Genomic DNA, 18,533 nt, shown 5'->3' with positions numbered 1-18,533 from the left:
GCTGACGTCACAGCATGGCCGCGAGCCACGGACCCAGTTTTCTTGCACTGTGCAATTAAAAGTTGGATATTCGCGTAACAACAGCTTCTTTTTACGTAATTATAACAGAAATCTAACATGTTTGCCATGTTGTATAGTTTATTTAAGAAATTGCATAGAGTCATGTTCGTGTCATCAGCCCTACCTTCCTGGTTGAAAATTTTCAAAATAATTTACACTGCTCTTTCTTTGATCCTAGAAACAGGACTGTTTCAAGATGATCAAAAATTAAGTTCATGTCAAAACCATGAAATTTTGACATGTAACACTGAATGTAATGTCACAGTGGTCGGCTGCATGAGTGGGCAAGTAATTGCCAACGCCTTCTGTCTCATGTAGTATGTAGTAGACTAGTTCCTGGCAATCCAGTCCATGCTGCAATGTTTTCAAACCAGCATATTGTTGGTCTACCACACCTTGTGTCTCCTTCCACAAGACCTGTCATCAAACTGCATTCAGTGGTGTTTTGTGGTTGTCTTACTACTTGACCAAAGTATCGTAACTTGCAGGATTGGATATGACTGAGCAGTTTGTCATCCAGCTTGTAGACTCACTCATTGGTCATAAGCTTTGTCCACGGTATTCTCATCAACTTTCCGAAGGACTTGCTTTCAAAAGTCTGGATGTGCTTACCGTCGTCTTTTTTCAATGTCCAGGCAATGTCTCCGTATTGCGCTATGGATTTTCGTCAGCCACAGTTTGGTGATGGTGGTAATTGACTTATTTTTTTCCACATATTGTTTAGCTTAATCCTTGACACCATGCTCATGGCCAGTCTCTATCCCATGCTTCTTTCTTCATTACACAAAAGTACTGTACATTCATATTTTCTTTCTCATAAAGCAATGACTAAATACTTTCTCCTGTTTTTTTCTTTAACTCAATTTTATCCTAATTGAGTCATTGCATTATTCAGGTCTTCTCACTTGCACATCAGCTACCAATTTGGAATGGTAATAAATTCAGAGCCAATTATTCTCCTTGGACTTTCCACAATCTCACAATCACAATCAATCTTCTCACAATCTTCTACGACATGACAGGGCAAAACCTTAAATAACTACACCACCGCTTTTCTTTTCTGAAATGGTCCTTCTTTTTCTCATCCATAATGTATTTTATATCAAAGATTTTTTTCAGTTTCTTTGACCTCTTGCAAATTCATTTTCACCTTCTTTTAACTGTTATGACTGTTTGCAAATTCTCCCAGATCATATCTAAAATGCTTTTAGCTCAGCAATACATAAATTGTTGTTCTTAATGAGCTTTGCCAGCATTGAAGACCCTTTTTGTGTTTTTTGGTGTTGGACCTATAAAATAATTTCATCATCTTTTACTATTTCATGTACCATTTCCTGTTTCCTTAATTGCCTTTATTAAGTCTTTTTTTAAACCATTTGTAGTAAGTTGATTGGACGCTTACCTTCCTCTCTGTTTTGGATTCAGTTCGACACCATCCTTGTCATCCAGATTTTTTTTCTCGTCATTGACTTTTTGCTGTTCTTGGAAATTTGCATTAATGTCATTCACTTCCGTTTTCTTTACATATTTTACAATATCCTAAAAAGACCATTTACACCACAAACTCTTTCTTTAAGCTCTTGCTGTGAACTCATCCTCAGTTCTACCATCCTTATGAAAGTCGATAGTGTGTACAATTTTCACATTTTTTTAAACATAGAACAAGACCTTTTGCTTTTTTTTAATAGATATGTTCAGTGTCATATCTTGTGTTTTAAAAGTATCATATCTACATACACTCACTGGACACTTTAATAGGAACTGATTCTTCATTCTAAGATTCCTGTTCTTGGCTGCAGGAGTGGAACCCAATGTGTTCTTCTGCTGTTGCAGGCTGAGATGCTTTTCTGCTCACCACAGTTGTAAAGAGTTGCTATGAGGTGTTATAGCCTTCCTGGCAGCTTGAACCACTCTGGCCATTTTCCTCTGACCCTCTCTTATCAACAAGGCATTTGTTTCCACCCACAGAACTGTCGCTAACTCAATGGGTTTTTTTTTCTTTCGCACCATTCTGTGTAAACTCTAGAGACTGTTGTGTGTGAAAACCCCAGGAGATCAGCGGTTTCTGAAATACTCAAACCAGTCCATTTGGCTCAAACCAAGACCCATACCACAGTGAAAGTCACACTTTGAGATCATAATTTCTCCCATTCTGATGTTTGAAATGAACATGAATCAACTGAAGTTCTTGATTTGTATCTGCATGATTTTATGCATTGTGCTGCTGTCAAGGGATTGGCTGATTAGATAACTGCATAAAACAGCAGGTGGATGGGTGTTCTTAATAAAGTGGCTGGTGAGTGTAGACGCGTTCATATCTCTGTTCCATCTTTTCTTTGACAATCCTGATGGTGTCTAGTGCTGTTGATGTACCAAACACCAGTATGCAGAATCCCACATCTCTCATAACATCCTCTAATTTGTGTTGACTTGGACTTCCACTAATCCATAACAACAATTTGTCTGAATTTGTGTAATGCTTGAGCTTTATACTGTCTGACATTCTTCATGCTAAAGGCTAAAAAATTGTGAGTATAATTTAAGGAATGCCACTACTGGGCCCTTCAGACATTATTATTGTTGTTGTTGTTGTTGTTAATGATGATGTTAAGGCCTTATTTAATTAAAAATTAACCAAAATTAAGCTTAATTACAATTTGCAATTAAAATAAGGAAATCAGTTACATCATCATTATGATTTTTTTTTTGTTTGTTTGTTTTTTCCTCAGCAAACCAACGGTGCTGAGTTTGTGGTTGTAGGCGATCTGGTGCTTTGTGGTTTGACGACCACTGAAACATGTCTGAAGGCCGTGACCCTGGCTCTGTTTGGCGGAAGCACCGTGAGCAACATTTACACATTTTAATTATTTACTTTTTAATGATCTTTGGTCCACTTCTACTGTGAGTAGCATGTTCACATTGGACAAAGTTGTGACTAGTGGTCTGCTATTAGTTCCTGAGTACTACCAAAATCCAAAGTGTATAATGTAAGAGTGTGGTGCATTTTGAGACTTTGGATTTAGCCACCAATGTACTTGTAATCCAGTTGCTTTGATTACTCACGAGCATACAAAAGATGCACAAACATATGCTAATGCATATTGTGTATATTTCCCTTCAGGTGTTTAACATCCAGCCTGACGGAAAGGTCTTCCTCAACCGAATCTATTCTCAGCTTCCTCTTTCTACAGGTGAGTAAATATGCATGAACTGTATAATTATTTGAGAAAAAGATGGATGCCTCCCATTTACAGTTAATACATGTTATGTCATGTTAATATTATGTTCAATCGCTTTACTCAATTGCAGCTGGTGTGAATATTTTTCGTCCCACCACATTTTACATCATTGTCCAGACATCTTTTGGGCTTCAGATGGAGATCCAGCTTGTACCCATCATGCAGGTTTATATCACCGTGGATGTGACTCACAAGCAAAATTTACTTGGTGTGTTAAACCCTTACTGTGCACACAACTGTTTATTAAACTGTTCTATGAACGTTTTATGACAGTAGTATTGTATGATGGTATACCATACATTATAAAAGTATTAGGCAGATGGTGAATACTTTAAACTGATTCATATTATTTTTTATATATAATTAAATACATTGATGTTAATCTACTAGTACGTGTGGAATGGAAAGTGGATAAAACCTGATTTTTTTTGGTCTCTCATGGTTAGGTCTGTGTGGAAACTTTAATGACATACAAAAAGATGATTTCATGACCATGAGTGGAGCTTGCGAAGGAACTGGTGTTGGTTTTGCAAACAGCTGGAAGACAAGAGCTAACTGTCCTGAAGTAAAGAACACTTTTGAGAACCCCTGCAGTCTCAGTGTGGAAAATGGTACTTCTTCATTTTAAACACAATCTGATTTAAAACTAAATTTAAAAAAGGAAAGGTGGGACTCTAAACTTAATTATTCAGAAGTTCATGCACCAACTTGAGAATGAGCTTTTCTACAATATACAATCAGAAGAGGGATTAGTGCTGGTTTTATATTAGAGGTGTGGGTTTATTTTTCTGCACACGTTAGTATTGTGTAATCAAACACACCTCGGAAAAAACACTTCCTTCATGAGATTAAACCGGATTTGTTAAAGTGTGTTCAACCCAATAGTATGCAAATACATTACTAGGGAAAAGTAATACTTTTCCTCAGTGTTATAAATGTACTCAATTACATTGCCATGAACAAACTCTTTTTTTTACTTCCACCATTTTCATTCCCACTTTCCAAGTACTCCTCACAAATCTGCATTTAATATCCAAAAAAATCCATACTAACTCAACTCAGGACAAGAAGAATTTATTTATCACACGTACACTTAAGCACAGTGAAATTCCTCCTCTGCATTTAACCAATCTGAAGCAGTGAACACACACACACACATGAGCAATGAGCACACACATATTCAGATCAGTGGGCAGCTATACTACAACATCCAGGGAGCAGTTGGGGGGCTGCCCCATGTTAACTTAACCTGCATGTCTTTGGACTGTGGGGGAAACCAGAGCACCTAGAGGAAACCCACACAGACACGGGGAAAACATTCAAACTCCACACAGAAAGGCCCCTATCGGCCACTGGGCTCGAACCCACAACCTTCCTGCTGTGTGGAGACAGTGCTAACCACTATACCACCGTGCCACCTATTAAGCACTGCCTATTAGTACTCTTTATAACTACAGTTACTTTATTGAAACAGAACCTGAAATGGACACAATCATTAATATTTAGTATACAGCATTGTGAACGGTTTTGCAGTTACAAATCTTTGACTGCTTTTTGTGACTGCTAACTAAGAGCCAGATTAAATGCATTTACCTTCCATAATTAACTGACAAAAGAAGGATCCTTTGTCTGAGCTTTTGATGCATAATCCATATTTGTTCTCACTTTGCTTTTTCTTGTTATTCCAGAAAAATATGCTCAGAAATGGTGCTCCCTGCTGTCAGACCCTAATGGCGTCTTTGCTCCATGTCACTCTGAGATCAACCCAGATATCTACCAAAAGGTACCAGTGGTTCATTGGTTAATTAACCACAACATTTTAATATTTAAACATTTAACTGTGTTGCTTTTCCCCCCTAAAGAACTGCATGTATGACACCTGCAACTGTGAGAACAGTGAGAACTGCATGTGTGCGGCTCTGTCATCGTACGTACACATGTGTGCTGCAAAAGGAATCCTTCTCACTGGCTGGAGGAGCGAAGTGTGCAGTGAGTAGGAATGACCAATGTTTCAATATTTTCCCACTTAATATAATAATGTGTTATAATGTCCCATAAATATGCTGTTGTGACCTGTTCACAGTGAAATACGCCACCAGCTGCCCCAGAACCATGGTTTATACCTATGGCATCCGCACAAGCATGCAGTCATGCCGCTGTCACAGTGACCCAGATTTCACCTGTGCTGTGACCTTTGACCCAGTGGATGGGTGCGTTTGTGCTGAAGGAACGTATCTCAATGATAACGGCGAATGTGTTCTGCTGGATAAATGTTCCTGCTACTACAAAGGGTCTGTGATTCCTCCTGCAGAAGTCATCAGCAAGGATGGTGCCATGTGGTACGCCTTATTCACAGAGACTCAAAACAACATGCTTTTATGTTCATCGTGTCTGAATGTCAATAGAAAGTAGATTTTAAATAATAAACATCTGTTTCAGCACCTGTAAGAACGGCAAACTCAGCTGCATTGGCTCTATCACCAGTAAGCCATGTAAGTGCTGTTCATATTATCATTTAGTTATAGACACATCTTAATTTCTTACTCATTCTAATATAAATAAACATTTCAGCTAGATTATCCAAACTTGGTTTGGAACAAATACTGATATATGTCACGCAAATGAGGATGGGTTCCCTTTTGAGTCTGGTTCCTCTCGAGGTTTCTTCCTCATGTCGTATGAGGGAGTTTTTCCTTGCCACTGTCGCCACACGCTTGCTCATTGGGGATAGATTAGGGATAAAATTAGCTCATGTTTCAAGTCATTAAAATTCTGTAAAGCTGCTTTGTGACAATGTCTATTGTTAAAAGTGCTATACAAATAAACTTGACTTGAGATATATGCATCATATATACACACAGTATAAACGTCTGTGAGAGATTCATTAACGCTTACAAACCGGTATGTGAAATTCCTCTACGATGTTCATCTGAAAAAACAAAACAACAAAAATAGTGTATGAAGGATTCTCTTTCAAATGAGCAAAATGGTACATTTTTGCACATTTGCCCCAAAGAATATGGAGTTTGGGACACATCTGTTTAAAAGTGAAGCCTCAAATGAATATAATGTGTTCACAATCAAAAGGCACATATTACATTTGCAGAAGGCAGTGTTTAGTTTTTTCATATTAGATATTCACCACACATTTGCACAACATTTAAAATAGAGACATGAAAATGTTTTCATTCACTCATACACTGCCAGTCAAATTCTGAACACAGTTTTGTTTTTTTACAATTTATTGCAATTTTCCTGGAATTAAATAAAGAAAATAGCCAATTAAATAAATGTTCTGTCAAATACACTACACTAGTGTTAGGTTTATATAAGTATTATTCTTGACCAAGAAGGCAGTAATATATTTGTGACAAAATTAAGGATTAATTTCTGTCAGTTAAAATGACCTTATGTCTCGGCTGGACATTGTTTGGGAACATTTTGTTTATTTTGATATGAAATGTGTATTTTTGATATGAGATGTGTCTGAATGGCGACAGGGTCTGCGATGATATCACACACACTCACAATGGCCTTTGATATCACACACAACCATAGCCAACGTGTATTGGGAATTAAAAGTTAGATCTAAGATGCATTCAATGATTTAAGTTAGTTTTATAGTTTTAAGTTAGTTTTATAATTACAGAATATAATTTAGGGTTGTTAAGACCTTATGATTCTAATGTTAAGACTTCATGAGTTTAATCCTGAATCCTGTTTGACCTTTCTCTGGTGAAGTAGCATTTCTTTGTTTTGCCAGACATATTCTTTGTTTATGTTTCATATGACTTTCTTTGTTTAGGTTTGTTCTTATTTACTTATAACATATCTTTGTTGAAAAATTCCATATGTACGTAAGCAATGACCTTTAAAATCTATTTGATCTGCCCCAAGATCAAGCTGCTCACTTGCTCGCAAGTCAACCACACACACATACATCTGAACATTCCATCAGAACAGTGATGTAATTAAAATGTGACCTGCTCACACACACATAGACACAGATATCAAAATTATGTCACTTACTCACACCCTCCCATAGAGACACACACACACACACACCCCTCTCTGAGGTCACATACACACACACACACACACACACACACACATTCGACAGACACAATAGCCGTTTAGAGAGATTATAATTTGTTATAAAAGGTGTTTGTAATCTTTCATCTTTGGCGAGAATACTGCGATTAAACAGCAGTGAAACCGATCTCTGGTTCTCTGTTTTTTTGCGGTGTTCCGTCCCAGACGTCTGGGTGGTACGAGGGCGGGGGTCCCGAGAAGTAAGTTGACCGATTGACCGTTTCCGACTGGGTGAACCCTAACAACTAGATACTAGACAGTGTGATGTATTCTTTTTCACCACTGCAGGCACCAGTTAGTACTCATTACTTGGGATCTTAGTAAATAAAAAAAAAAAGTGTTTCAGCTAATGAACAGTGAGGCAGTATCGTTACTAGCGATGTTACTGGCTAATTACTTTAACTTCATTTACAAGTATTGTGGTAATAGTTTTTTCTTCTTTCTCATGTCCTTTCAGCTTGTTCCTCACCGATGGTGTTCTTCAATTGCTCTGATAATGCTGCAGGATCTACAGGCTCAGAGTGTCAAAAAAGCTGTAGCACACTAGACTTGGCCTGTGTGAGTTTATGAAGATATTATAAGTATTAAATATTGGCAAAGTATTAAATCTCACCACGTATACACATAAGCACTTGTTTACATAAAGGCATATCCTTATTTCTCATGAAATCACATCAAGCTACATATTATAGAAATTTCCACAGGTCACAATTATTGAATAGTTAATATTTGTATTCAATATTTGATCCAACAGATCAGCACAGAGTGTGTGTCAGGCTGTGTGTGTCCTGCGGGACTTGTGTCTGATGGGAAAGGAGGCTGCACTGAAGAGGCTTTTTGTCCTTGCGTTCATAACAGTAAAACTTACCAACCTGGAGAATCCATCAAAGTTGATTGTAATACCTGGTAAGTAAACAAACAAACTTAGTTGTCATTGTAGGTTTTTTTTTTTTAACATGAAATGATGTGGAGAATATTGATTTTTTTTCTCTTTTGCCTGCAGTGTTATAGCCATGTACTTGGTAGTAGTCTGTAGTACTGTTTAAGGTTTTTAGTGACTTCACATGAATGTAAAAATGGACCAGCTACTGTGGGAAAGTGGATAAAATTCTGTATTTCTTATCTTCTTTGAACACAGCACATGCAAGGACAGGAAATGGCAGTGCAGCACAGATTTATGCCATGGGACCTGTACAGTGTATGGCGATGGACATTATAACACATTTGATGGAAAAAGATACACTTTTGATGGAGACTGTGAATACACTCTTGTCAGAGTAAGTACATCTCCCTGATATGATTATAAGAATTCATGTATGATAAGTAAGGAATAACAGAACAACAGACCCTGCTGTTAAACAAAAGTATTACATGATATATGGCCTGACACCTAGCAGAGTCTCATCACACAAAATGGATCATTTCTGTATGATTCCATGGTCCAAAGTGTCTTATTATTCCACAGCTGTTCTTTGGAACCTCTAAGTTAATGAGACCTAAAAATAAAAATGCACCTTGAAGTCCTCTCACCTCTGTTACAAGGTGCTGACACTGAAGACTCCATCCATAAATGTTATATAAACATCTCAAACAGAAGATGTGTTTCATCACATAAAAGATAGAGTACATTTTTCTTTGTTAAACAGCAATAGTTTTGAACATGATTATAATTAGCCATAGGTAATGTAGCGCATCATCTATACACATCACTGTATATGAGCTGTGCACAAAAAGAATGATAAAGTAGTATTAGTGTATTTATTGATTTATTTATTTTAGTCAGAACTGTTGTCAGTCATGCTGTAAGAATATTTATGCACAGCATCTGTTTCAGTCTTATAGTATGAGGTAAGCTTAACTGACTCACAATGTTAATGAAAATGTACAATTTTTACAACAAAGGTTGAATTTCAGCTCGTGAGATTTTCTTAATATTTTGTCCTCATATTTCAGTGTAATATACAGTTATCTGTTCTCTATGTCTATATCGAGTTATTCTGAGTGAGCTTTGTCTTCCACCATCTTCTTTTGAATTAATACATTGTAAAAAGCTTACTGTAAATAATTTTGGATTGTAAATAAAAAGACAACCTAATATTATATTAGCTAATAATACACAATGTGACTGAATAAGTTAACTTAAATAATTGCAAAGAATAACAACTGAAAGCTTTAAAATGTCTAATTGGCTTATTTAAGCCTATCAATTCATGTACTAAAATCCCACAGTTAACTTGTGTATATTATCACAGGTCAACACAATGACTTCTTCGAGGCCATGCTCATTGTTAGAACAAGATTTCAAAGTCTGACTACATTTCCCTGCTGATATATTAAAGGCCATGTTAATGCCTGGTAAAATATATTATACTTTTGTTTATAGTGTCTTCTACTTTCACCAAGCAACACAAAAGAGAATATTTAAGACAAATGGAAAACCAAAAGCTGAAGTGGAAATGTAAATGTGTTTGGACCCAAATTGATTGAAGGCAGAAAGTGTGCCAGAGAAATTCATGAACAAACACTGACATTTAGATATTTTTGTGATTGCTTTAGGATCACTGTGGCCACAGTAATACCAGTGGCACTTTCAGAGTCATCACGGAAAACATTCCCTGTGGAACAACTGGCACCACCTGCTCCAAAGCCATTAAACTCTTTCTGGGGGTGAGGGTTTCTCTTATCTCTTTTTGATGTTGTATTTTTTGTCCTTTTTAAATGGCTGATAATAGTGTCTCAGGAGAATTGTTGTAATCTTACAACACAATCAACAATTCTCCAGCTTCACCAATAACTTAAGGGGTTTTTTTTAATTAACCACCACACCTTGCATTACTTCTATAAAACTCTAGTTCTACCCCATATAGAGCTATAGAATCAACAGCTATCCATAATGCAAACTCATTTTCTTTTTCAGAGTAATGAGCTCTTACTAACAGATGGAAGATATGAAGTTATTCAACAAGGTACAGGAGATGAAATTCCCTACCAGTTCAGTATTATGGGCATTTACATGGTCATTGAAGCTAATAATGGGCTAATTCTGATGTGGGACCAGAAGACAAGTATATTCATTAAGCTTAGTCCTAATTTCAAGGTAAGTATAAATGCATATAAATTAGTGAATAATTCAGTCATGAATAATTAAACAGAATGAAGTTACAGAATGAACACAACTATGTTGCACTCTCATGACAGGGTGAGGTCTGTGGTCTGTGCGGAAATTATGACGGCAACACAAACACTGACTTTACCTTGAGAAATCAAGGTGTGGTAAACAATGCACTGGATTTTGGAAACAGTTGGAAAGAGTCTTCCAGCTGCCCTGATGCTAGTCAGATCAAAAATCCATGTACCCTTAATCCCTATCGGCAAGCCTGGGCTCAGAAACAGTGCAGCATCATCATGAATGAAGTCTTTGCGGCCTGTCACACTCATGTATGTTTTCTTGCCAATGAGTCCAATAACATTGGTACTTCTTAATTTTGAGAGAGCACTGCTATTGTTAACTGGATGTATTTTTCCTGTGAAGGTTGACCCTACACCATACTATTCTGCATGCGTGAGTGATGCATGTGCTTGTGATACTGGAGGAGATTGTGAGTGTTTCTGTACAGCTGTAGCTGCTTACGCTGAGGCCTGTAACGAGGATGGAGTGTGTGTTGCTTGGAGGACACCAAAAATCTGCCGTGAGTTGCTCTAAATTTCACGATCTAAAAGCTTTCCAAACTTTAATCAAGAAATTGATTATTACAGAACTGAATTGCTGAACCCTTGGGTTTAAATTTATGCTCATGCAGCACTGTTCTGTGATTACTACAACCCTCCTGATGAGTGTGAGTGGCACTACAAACCTTGTGGAGCGCCGTGTATGAAGACTTGCAGGAATCCTGATGGAGAGTGTTCCAGTCAGATCCCACCACTGGAAGGTATAGAAAAAAGTTTTAGATGAAATGTCCCTTTGAGTTTGAACTGTTCTTTTTCTGGAGAAGAATGATTGTGCAACATTTTTAATAGAAAAAAATGCAAGAATCTTATGCACAAGTTTTAATTGAATATGGGTAATTTTGGGAAGCTACGTATCAGCTGTACCATGAGTTGGCCTAGTGGTTAGTATGTCCGCCTCTCGATCAGGAGATCGTGAGTTCTACTCACGGTCGGGTCATACCAAAGACCATCATAAAAATGATACCTACTGCTGTCTGGCAAGGCACACTACAATGCAGATGTGAGTGGGGAGTCAAACTCTCACAGTTACCAGAGGACTAGCTCCCCACTGTAACCCTAGCTATGTAATAGGTGAGACGCTGAGGGCTACAGAAACGGAGATTGGCGCTGCCCTATGCACCACATGGCATGGGAAGGACTTTGATTTGATGTATTAGCTGTAGTCAATCATGATCACTAACAGGAAGTTAGGAGGCCTTGGGGTTGGCAGGTTAAAAGACCTTTTGAAACTTTCAGGACCACTAAATTAATCATCCAATTGGGCTGTACATAATATATATTTTTTTACTCTATAATTTTGACCCTGTGCCAATTTCAGAAAACCCAAATTAATAAAAAAAAAATCATTGTCAAAAAGAACAGTTAAAAGAAATCTTTTCCAATATTTATCTGAAATTCTGTGTGCAATGGCCATTGGCAGTTTAATATTTCAGGAATACACCATATACCTACAGGCCTATAAAGTTAACTTTGTTGACTTGAGTCTAACACATGCTTCTTCAGGTTGTTACCCAGAATGTCCTGATGATCAGCCATATTTTGATGAGGACACAATGAAATGCGTGGAGAAGGAAAGTTGTGGCTGCTATTACAAAGCAAAACATTACAGCAATGGAGATGAGGTCCCAAGCACAGAAAACTGTCAGAAATGGTAAATTTAACTTTATAAATGCAAATTTTTTCACCAATTCACTTTAATTAAAAATAATATGCCTTTTTTTAAAGCTATTGCAGTTCATCAGAAATCAACTGTGAAACAGATGATGATGGTAAGAGTTAATGCTTACAATTTAGCATACTCCAAATATCTATTACCGCGACCCTGCACAGGATAAGCGGTTATGGATAATGGATGGATGGAAATATCTATTATCAAATGAAACTAAAGGTTGAGTGAAATGAATAACTTTACAAATTCGAACTCTGCAGCTTGTACCTGCCTATATGATGGAAAAATATATCATTATGGTGACACAATCTATAATACTACTGATGGATATGGCTACTGCATCACAGCTAAGTGTGGAAAGGATGGAAAAATAGAAAGGACATCATATGGTTGCTCTACAACCCTACCACCAACAATAAGTGTCTTTGACTTCAGCTCAACAACAGGTTAGTATTGGTTCAACCTGTGAAATACCTAATTCTGTAGTCAGTATACAGAAATTTGTCTTGTAGTTCAGAGCTACTTACATTCTAACTAAATACTGTACAAATTACAGTTAATCACCATATTTAATTCCCAAGACATTTTCAGCCTGGTCAGAGATGAGATTCTGAAACAGAGTATTCAGTGACTCATCTGAAAGACAGTAATTAAATACTGGTAAAAGTGATTGGAAAGGGATTTACTTTTAATTCACAGAAAGTGGATAATTTTCACTTTTCACTTAAATGGTATGTGATCGGTATGTATGTTACAGAAAAACACATTTAAAACAAATCAAGCCAAAACAAAGAAGGAAAGAATTCAAAATAAATGTGCGAAACAGTACAGAGCAAAATTAAAATATAAAACGGCTATGTTTATGGCTAAATCATGAAACATAAACAAGAAATTGGGATGAAATCAGGAACCGAAAACAAAATTTCTTGTTGATGTGTGAAACAATATCCTTAATATACATTTTGAAGTCATGAAAATTGTTCTTTGAATTTATGAACTTTATTTGTATTTCATTGTCAACTATGCAATCTATTACTCCAGTGTCATCACAACCAACAACTACAAACGGACCAACATCAACTACATGCCAGCAATCATGTGAATGGTCAGAATGGTTTGACACAACATTCCCAACCCCTGGTCCCAGCGGAGGTGACTCTGAAACATACAAAAATATTAGAGCTGCTGGTTACAGGATCTGTGAGCATCCATCCCAAATTCAGTGCCGTGCAGAAAAGTATCCAAATAAAAGCATAAGTGAACTTGGACAGAATGTGGAATGTAACATTAACATAGGTTTGCTATGCAAAAATGAAGAACAATCGGGTGCATTTCGATTATGTTTGAACTACCAAATCCGGGTTTATTGTTGTGAATTACCAAAAGGGTGTACAACAGCCAGCATACCAGTGACTAAAACAACAATTACAACACCATCAACAACTAGAACAACAAATACAACACCACCAACAACTACCAAACCAAATACAACACCACCAACAACTATCACACCAACTACAACACCAACAACAACTACCACACCAACGACAACACCAACAACAACACAACCAAAAACAACAACGCCAGCTACAACACCAACCATACCTTGCATGGCTGAATGCTCTTGGTCTGACTGGATGGACTTTGGCCCTCCTACAACTGGTCCTAATGGTGGTGAAATTGTACCAATGAAGAGGATAAGTGAAACTTATCCTAAGATCTGTTCCACCCCAACAAAAGCAGAATGCAGAGCAAAGCTCTACCCTGATATTTTGCTTTCACAGTTGGGTCAGGTAGTGACATGTAATGCCCAAGATGGACTAATTTGTCTCAACCAAAATCAGGGTCTTCAACAGCAGTGCTTTGACTATGAAATTAGAGTGTATTGTTGTGAATTACCAATATGGTGTACAACACGACCACCAATGACCACGCCAACGGAATCTACACCACCAATGACAACTGCTACAACACCATCAACACCACAAACAACTCCAAAAACTACAACACCAACAACAACTACAACACCAAAGACAAGTACAAAACCACCAACTACAACTACATCTACATCATCATCAGTACCAAAAACAACAAAGGAAACCACTCAAACAAGACCACATTGTGAAGTCTGTTCCTGGACACCATGGATGAATGTTGATTATCCTGAATATGGACCCAAGGGAGGAGACAATGAAACTATCAAAAATATTATTGCATCAGGGCGCTATAAAGTATGTGATAAACCAACTGAAGTAGAGTGTCAAGCTGTGCGTTATCCAGGTGTGCCATTAGCAGAGTTACACCAAAATGTTACATGCACTAACTCAGGTCTACTTTGTGAAAACAAATATCAAATCCTAATATGTCTTGATTATGAGATAAAGGCAAAATGTTGCCAGCCAACAGAATGTACAATGCCATCAACAGCTACAACGGCAACCCCCACTGCAACATCACCAACTACAACACCAACAACAACTACCACACCAACTACAACAACAACAGTTACAAAACCAAGCACAACAACTACGACTACAACTACAACACCCCAAACAACTACCACACCAAGTACAACACCAATAACAACTAACACACCAACTATAACAACAACAACTACCACACTTCCAACAACTACCACACCAACTACAACAACACCAACACCAACTACAACACAACCAACAACAATACCAACTACAACACCAACTACAAAACCAAGCACAACAACTACTACTGCAACTACAACACCCCAAACAACTACCACACCAACTTCAACAACAACTACCACACCAACTACAACACCAACAACAACGAACACACCAACTATAACAACAACACCAAAAACAAATACAACACAACCAACAACAACAATGCCCATACCTTGCACGTTTGAGTGCTCTTGGTCTGACTGGATGGACTTTGGCCCTCCTACAACTGGTCCTAATGGTGGTGAAATTGTTCCAGTGAAGAGGATAAGTGAAAATTATCCTAATGTCTGTTCCACCCCAACAAAATTTGAATGCAGAGCAAAGCTCTACCCTGGTCTTTCGCTTTCACAGTTGGGTCAGGTAGTGACATGTAATGCCCAAGATGGACTAATTTGCCTCAACCAAAATCAGGGTCCTCAACAGCAGTGCTTTGACTATGAAATTAGAGTGTATTGTTGTGGATTTCCAAAATGGTGTCCAACACCACCACCACCAACAACAACAACCACACCAACTACAATATCAACAGCAACACCAACAACAATCAAACATTGCACGGTTGAGTGCTCTTGGTCTGACTGGATGGACTTTGGCCCTCCTACAACTGGTCCTAATGGTGGTGAAATTGTTCCAGTGAAGAGGATAAGTGAAAATTATCCTAATGTCTGTTCCACCCCAACAAAATTTGAATGCAGAGCAAAGCTCTACCCTGGTCTTTCGCTTTCACAGTTGGGTCAGGTAGTGACATGTAATGCCCAAGATGGACTAATTTGCCTCAACCAAAATCAGGGTCCTCAACAGCAGTGCTTTGACTATGAAATTAGAGTGTATTGTTGTGGATTTCCAAAAGGGTGTCCAACATCACCACCACCAACAACCACACCAACTACAACACCACCAATGACAACTACTACAACAACTACAACACCACCAACAACAACACCAACTACAATATTACCAGCAACACCAACAACAATCAAACATTGCACGTTTGAGTGCTCTTGGTCTGACTGGATGGACTTTGGCCCTCCTACAACTGGTCCTAATGGTGGTGAAATTGTTCCAGTGAAGAGGATAAGTGAAAATTATCCTAATGTCTGTTCCACCCCAACAAAAGCTGAATGCAGAGCAAAGCTCTACCCTGGTCTTTTGCTTTCACAATTGGGTCAGGTAGTGACATGTAATGCCCAAGATGGACTAATTTGCCTCAACCAAAATCAGGGTCCTCAACAGCAGTGCTTTGACTATGAAATTAGAGTGTATTGTTGTGGATTTCCAAAAGGGTGTCCAACATCACCACCACCAACAACCACACCAACTACAACACCAACTACCCCAACAACAACGCTGACGACAACATCAACAACAATAATAACTAAAAAAACAATACCAACTACAACACCACCAATGACAACTACTACAACAACTACAACACCACCAACAACAACAACAACAACTACAATATCACCAGCAACACCAACAACAATCAAACATTGCACGTTTGAGTGCTCTTGGTCTGACTGGATGGACTTTGGCCCTCCTACAACTGGTCCTAATGGTGGTGAAATTGTTCCAGTGAAGAGGATAAGTGAAAATTATCCTAATGTCTGTTCCACCCCAACAAAAGTTGAATGCAGAGCAAAGCTCTACCCTGGTCTTTCCCTTTCACAGTTGGGTCAGGTAGTGACATGTAATCGCCAAGATGGACTAATTTGTCTCAACCAAAATCAGGGTCTTCAACAGCAGTGCTTTGACTATGAAATTAGAGTGTATTGTTGTGGATTTCCAAAAGGGTGTCCAACATCACCACCACCAACAACCACACCAACTACAACACTAACTACACCAACAACAACGCTGACGACAACATCAACAACAATAATGACTAAAACTACAATACCAACTACAACACCACCAATGACAACTACTACAACAACTACAACACCACCAACAACAACAACACCAACTACAATATCACCAGCAACACCAACAACAATCAAACATTGCACGTTTGAGTGCTCTTGGTCTGACTGGATGGACTTTGGCCCTCCTACAACTGGTCCTAATGGTGGTGAAATTGTTCCAGTGAAGAGGATAAGTGAAAATTATCCTAATGTCTGTTACACCCCAACAAAAGCTGAATGCAGAGCAAAGCTCTACCCTGGTCTTTTGCTGTCACAATTGGGACAGGTAGTGACATGTAATGCCCATGATGGACTAATTTGCCTCAACCAAAATCAGGGTCCTCAACAGCAGTGCTTTGACTATGAAATTAGAGTGTATTGTTGTGGGTTTCCAAAAGGGTGTCCAACATCACCACCACCAACAACCACACCAACTACAACACCAACTACAACAACAACAACGCTGACGACAACATCAACAACAATAATGACTAAAACTACAATACCAACTACAACACCACCAATGACAACTACTACAACAACTACAACACCACCAACAACAACAACAACAACTACAATATCACCAGCAACACCAACAACAATCAAACATTGCACGTTTGAGTGCTCTTGGTCTGACTGGATGGACTTTGGCCCTCCTACAACTGGTCCTAATGGTGGTGAAATTGTTCCAGTGAAGAGGATAAGTGAAAATTATCCTAATGTCTGTTCCACCCCAACAAAAGTTGAATGCAGAGCAAAGCTCTACCCTGGTCTTTCCCTTTCACAGTTGGGTCAGGTAGTGACATGTAATGCCCATGATGGACTAATTTGCCTCAACCAAAATCAGGGTCCTCAACAGCAGTGCTTTGACTATGAAATTAGAGTGTATTGTTGTGGATTTCCAAAACGGTGTCCAACATCACCACCACCAACAACCACACCAACTACAACACCAACTACACCAACAACAACGCTGACGACAACATCAACAACAATAATGACTAAAACTACAATACCAACTACAACACCACCAATGACAACTACTACAACAACTACAACACCAACAACAACAACAACAACAACTACAATATCACCAGCAACACCAACAACAATCAAACATTGCACGTTTGAGTGCTCTTGGTCTGACTGGATGGACTTTGGCCCTCCTACAACTGGTCCTAATGGTGGTGAAATTGTTCCAGTGAAGAGGATAAGTGAAAATTATCCTAACGTCTGTTCCACCCCAACAAAAGCTGAATGCAGAGCAAAGCTCTACCCTGGTCTGTTGCTTTCACAGTTGGGTCAGGTAGTGACATGTAATGCCCAAGATGGACTAATTTGCCTCAACCAAAATCAGGGTCCTCAACAGCAGTGCTTTGACTATGAAATTAGAGTGTATTGTTGTGGATTTCCAAAAGGGTGTCCAACATCACCACCACCAACAACCACACCAACTACAACACCAACTACACCAACAACAACGCTGACGACAACATCAACAACAATAATGACTAAAACTACAATACCAACTACTACACCACCAATGACAACTACTACAACAACTACAACACCACCAACAACAACACCAACTACAATATTACCAGCAACACCAACAACAATCAAACATTGCACGTTT

The 18,533-nt window shown here is 38.3% G+C and overlaps 1 protein-coding gene across 1 annotated transcript in view; it reads left to right on the top strand.

Moving 5' to 3' along the window:
* LOC132899073 (mucin-5AC-like) overlaps positions 1-18,005 on the top strand; it is a gene marked incomplete at its 3' end in the record, with an annotated part of 33,154 nt that extends 15,149 nt beyond the window's left edge. The window contains exons 10-31 of the mRNA XM_060940711.1: positions 2,790-2,900; positions 3,182-3,251; positions 3,370-3,507; positions 3,746-3,910; positions 4,988-5,082; positions 5,162-5,288; positions 5,383-5,638; positions 5,739-5,791; positions 7,849-7,949; positions 8,146-8,297; positions 8,530-8,668; positions 9,948-10,058; positions 10,309-10,488; positions 10,590-10,829; positions 10,924-11,080; positions 11,192-11,320; positions 12,123-12,270; positions 12,345-12,388; positions 12,549-12,734; positions 14,667-14,856; positions 16,665-16,668; positions 17,430-18,005. Of these exons, the coding sequence (XP_060796694.1) occupies positions 2,790-2,900; positions 3,182-3,251; positions 3,370-3,507; positions 3,746-3,910; positions 4,988-5,082; positions 5,162-5,288; positions 5,383-5,638; positions 5,739-5,791; positions 7,849-7,949; positions 8,146-8,297; positions 8,530-8,668; positions 9,948-10,058; positions 10,309-10,488; positions 10,590-10,829; positions 10,924-11,080; positions 11,192-11,320; positions 12,123-12,270; positions 12,345-12,388; positions 12,549-12,734; positions 14,667-14,856; positions 16,665-16,668; positions 17,430-18,005 (3,372 nt within the window). The remainder of the gene's footprint in view (positions 1-2,789; positions 2,901-3,181; positions 3,252-3,369; positions 3,508-3,745; positions 3,911-4,987; positions 5,083-5,161; positions 5,289-5,382; positions 5,639-5,738; positions 5,792-7,848; positions 7,950-8,145; positions 8,298-8,529; positions 8,669-9,947; positions 10,059-10,308; positions 10,489-10,589; positions 10,830-10,923; positions 11,081-11,191; positions 11,321-12,122; positions 12,271-12,344; positions 12,389-12,548; positions 12,735-14,666; positions 14,857-16,664; positions 16,669-17,429) is intronic.
* Positions 18,006-18,533: the final 528 nt, after the last annotated feature.

This window comes from Neoarius graeffei, chromosome 15 (assembly GCF_027579695.1).
Source record: "Neoarius graeffei isolate fNeoGra1 chromosome 15, fNeoGra1.pri, whole genome shotgun sequence".
In the NCBI taxonomy this organism is placed as follows: domain Eukaryota; kingdom Metazoa; phylum Chordata; class Actinopteri; order Siluriformes; family Ariidae; genus Neoarius; species Neoarius graeffei.
This window is presented reverse-complemented; position numbering and strand designations above follow the sequence as displayed.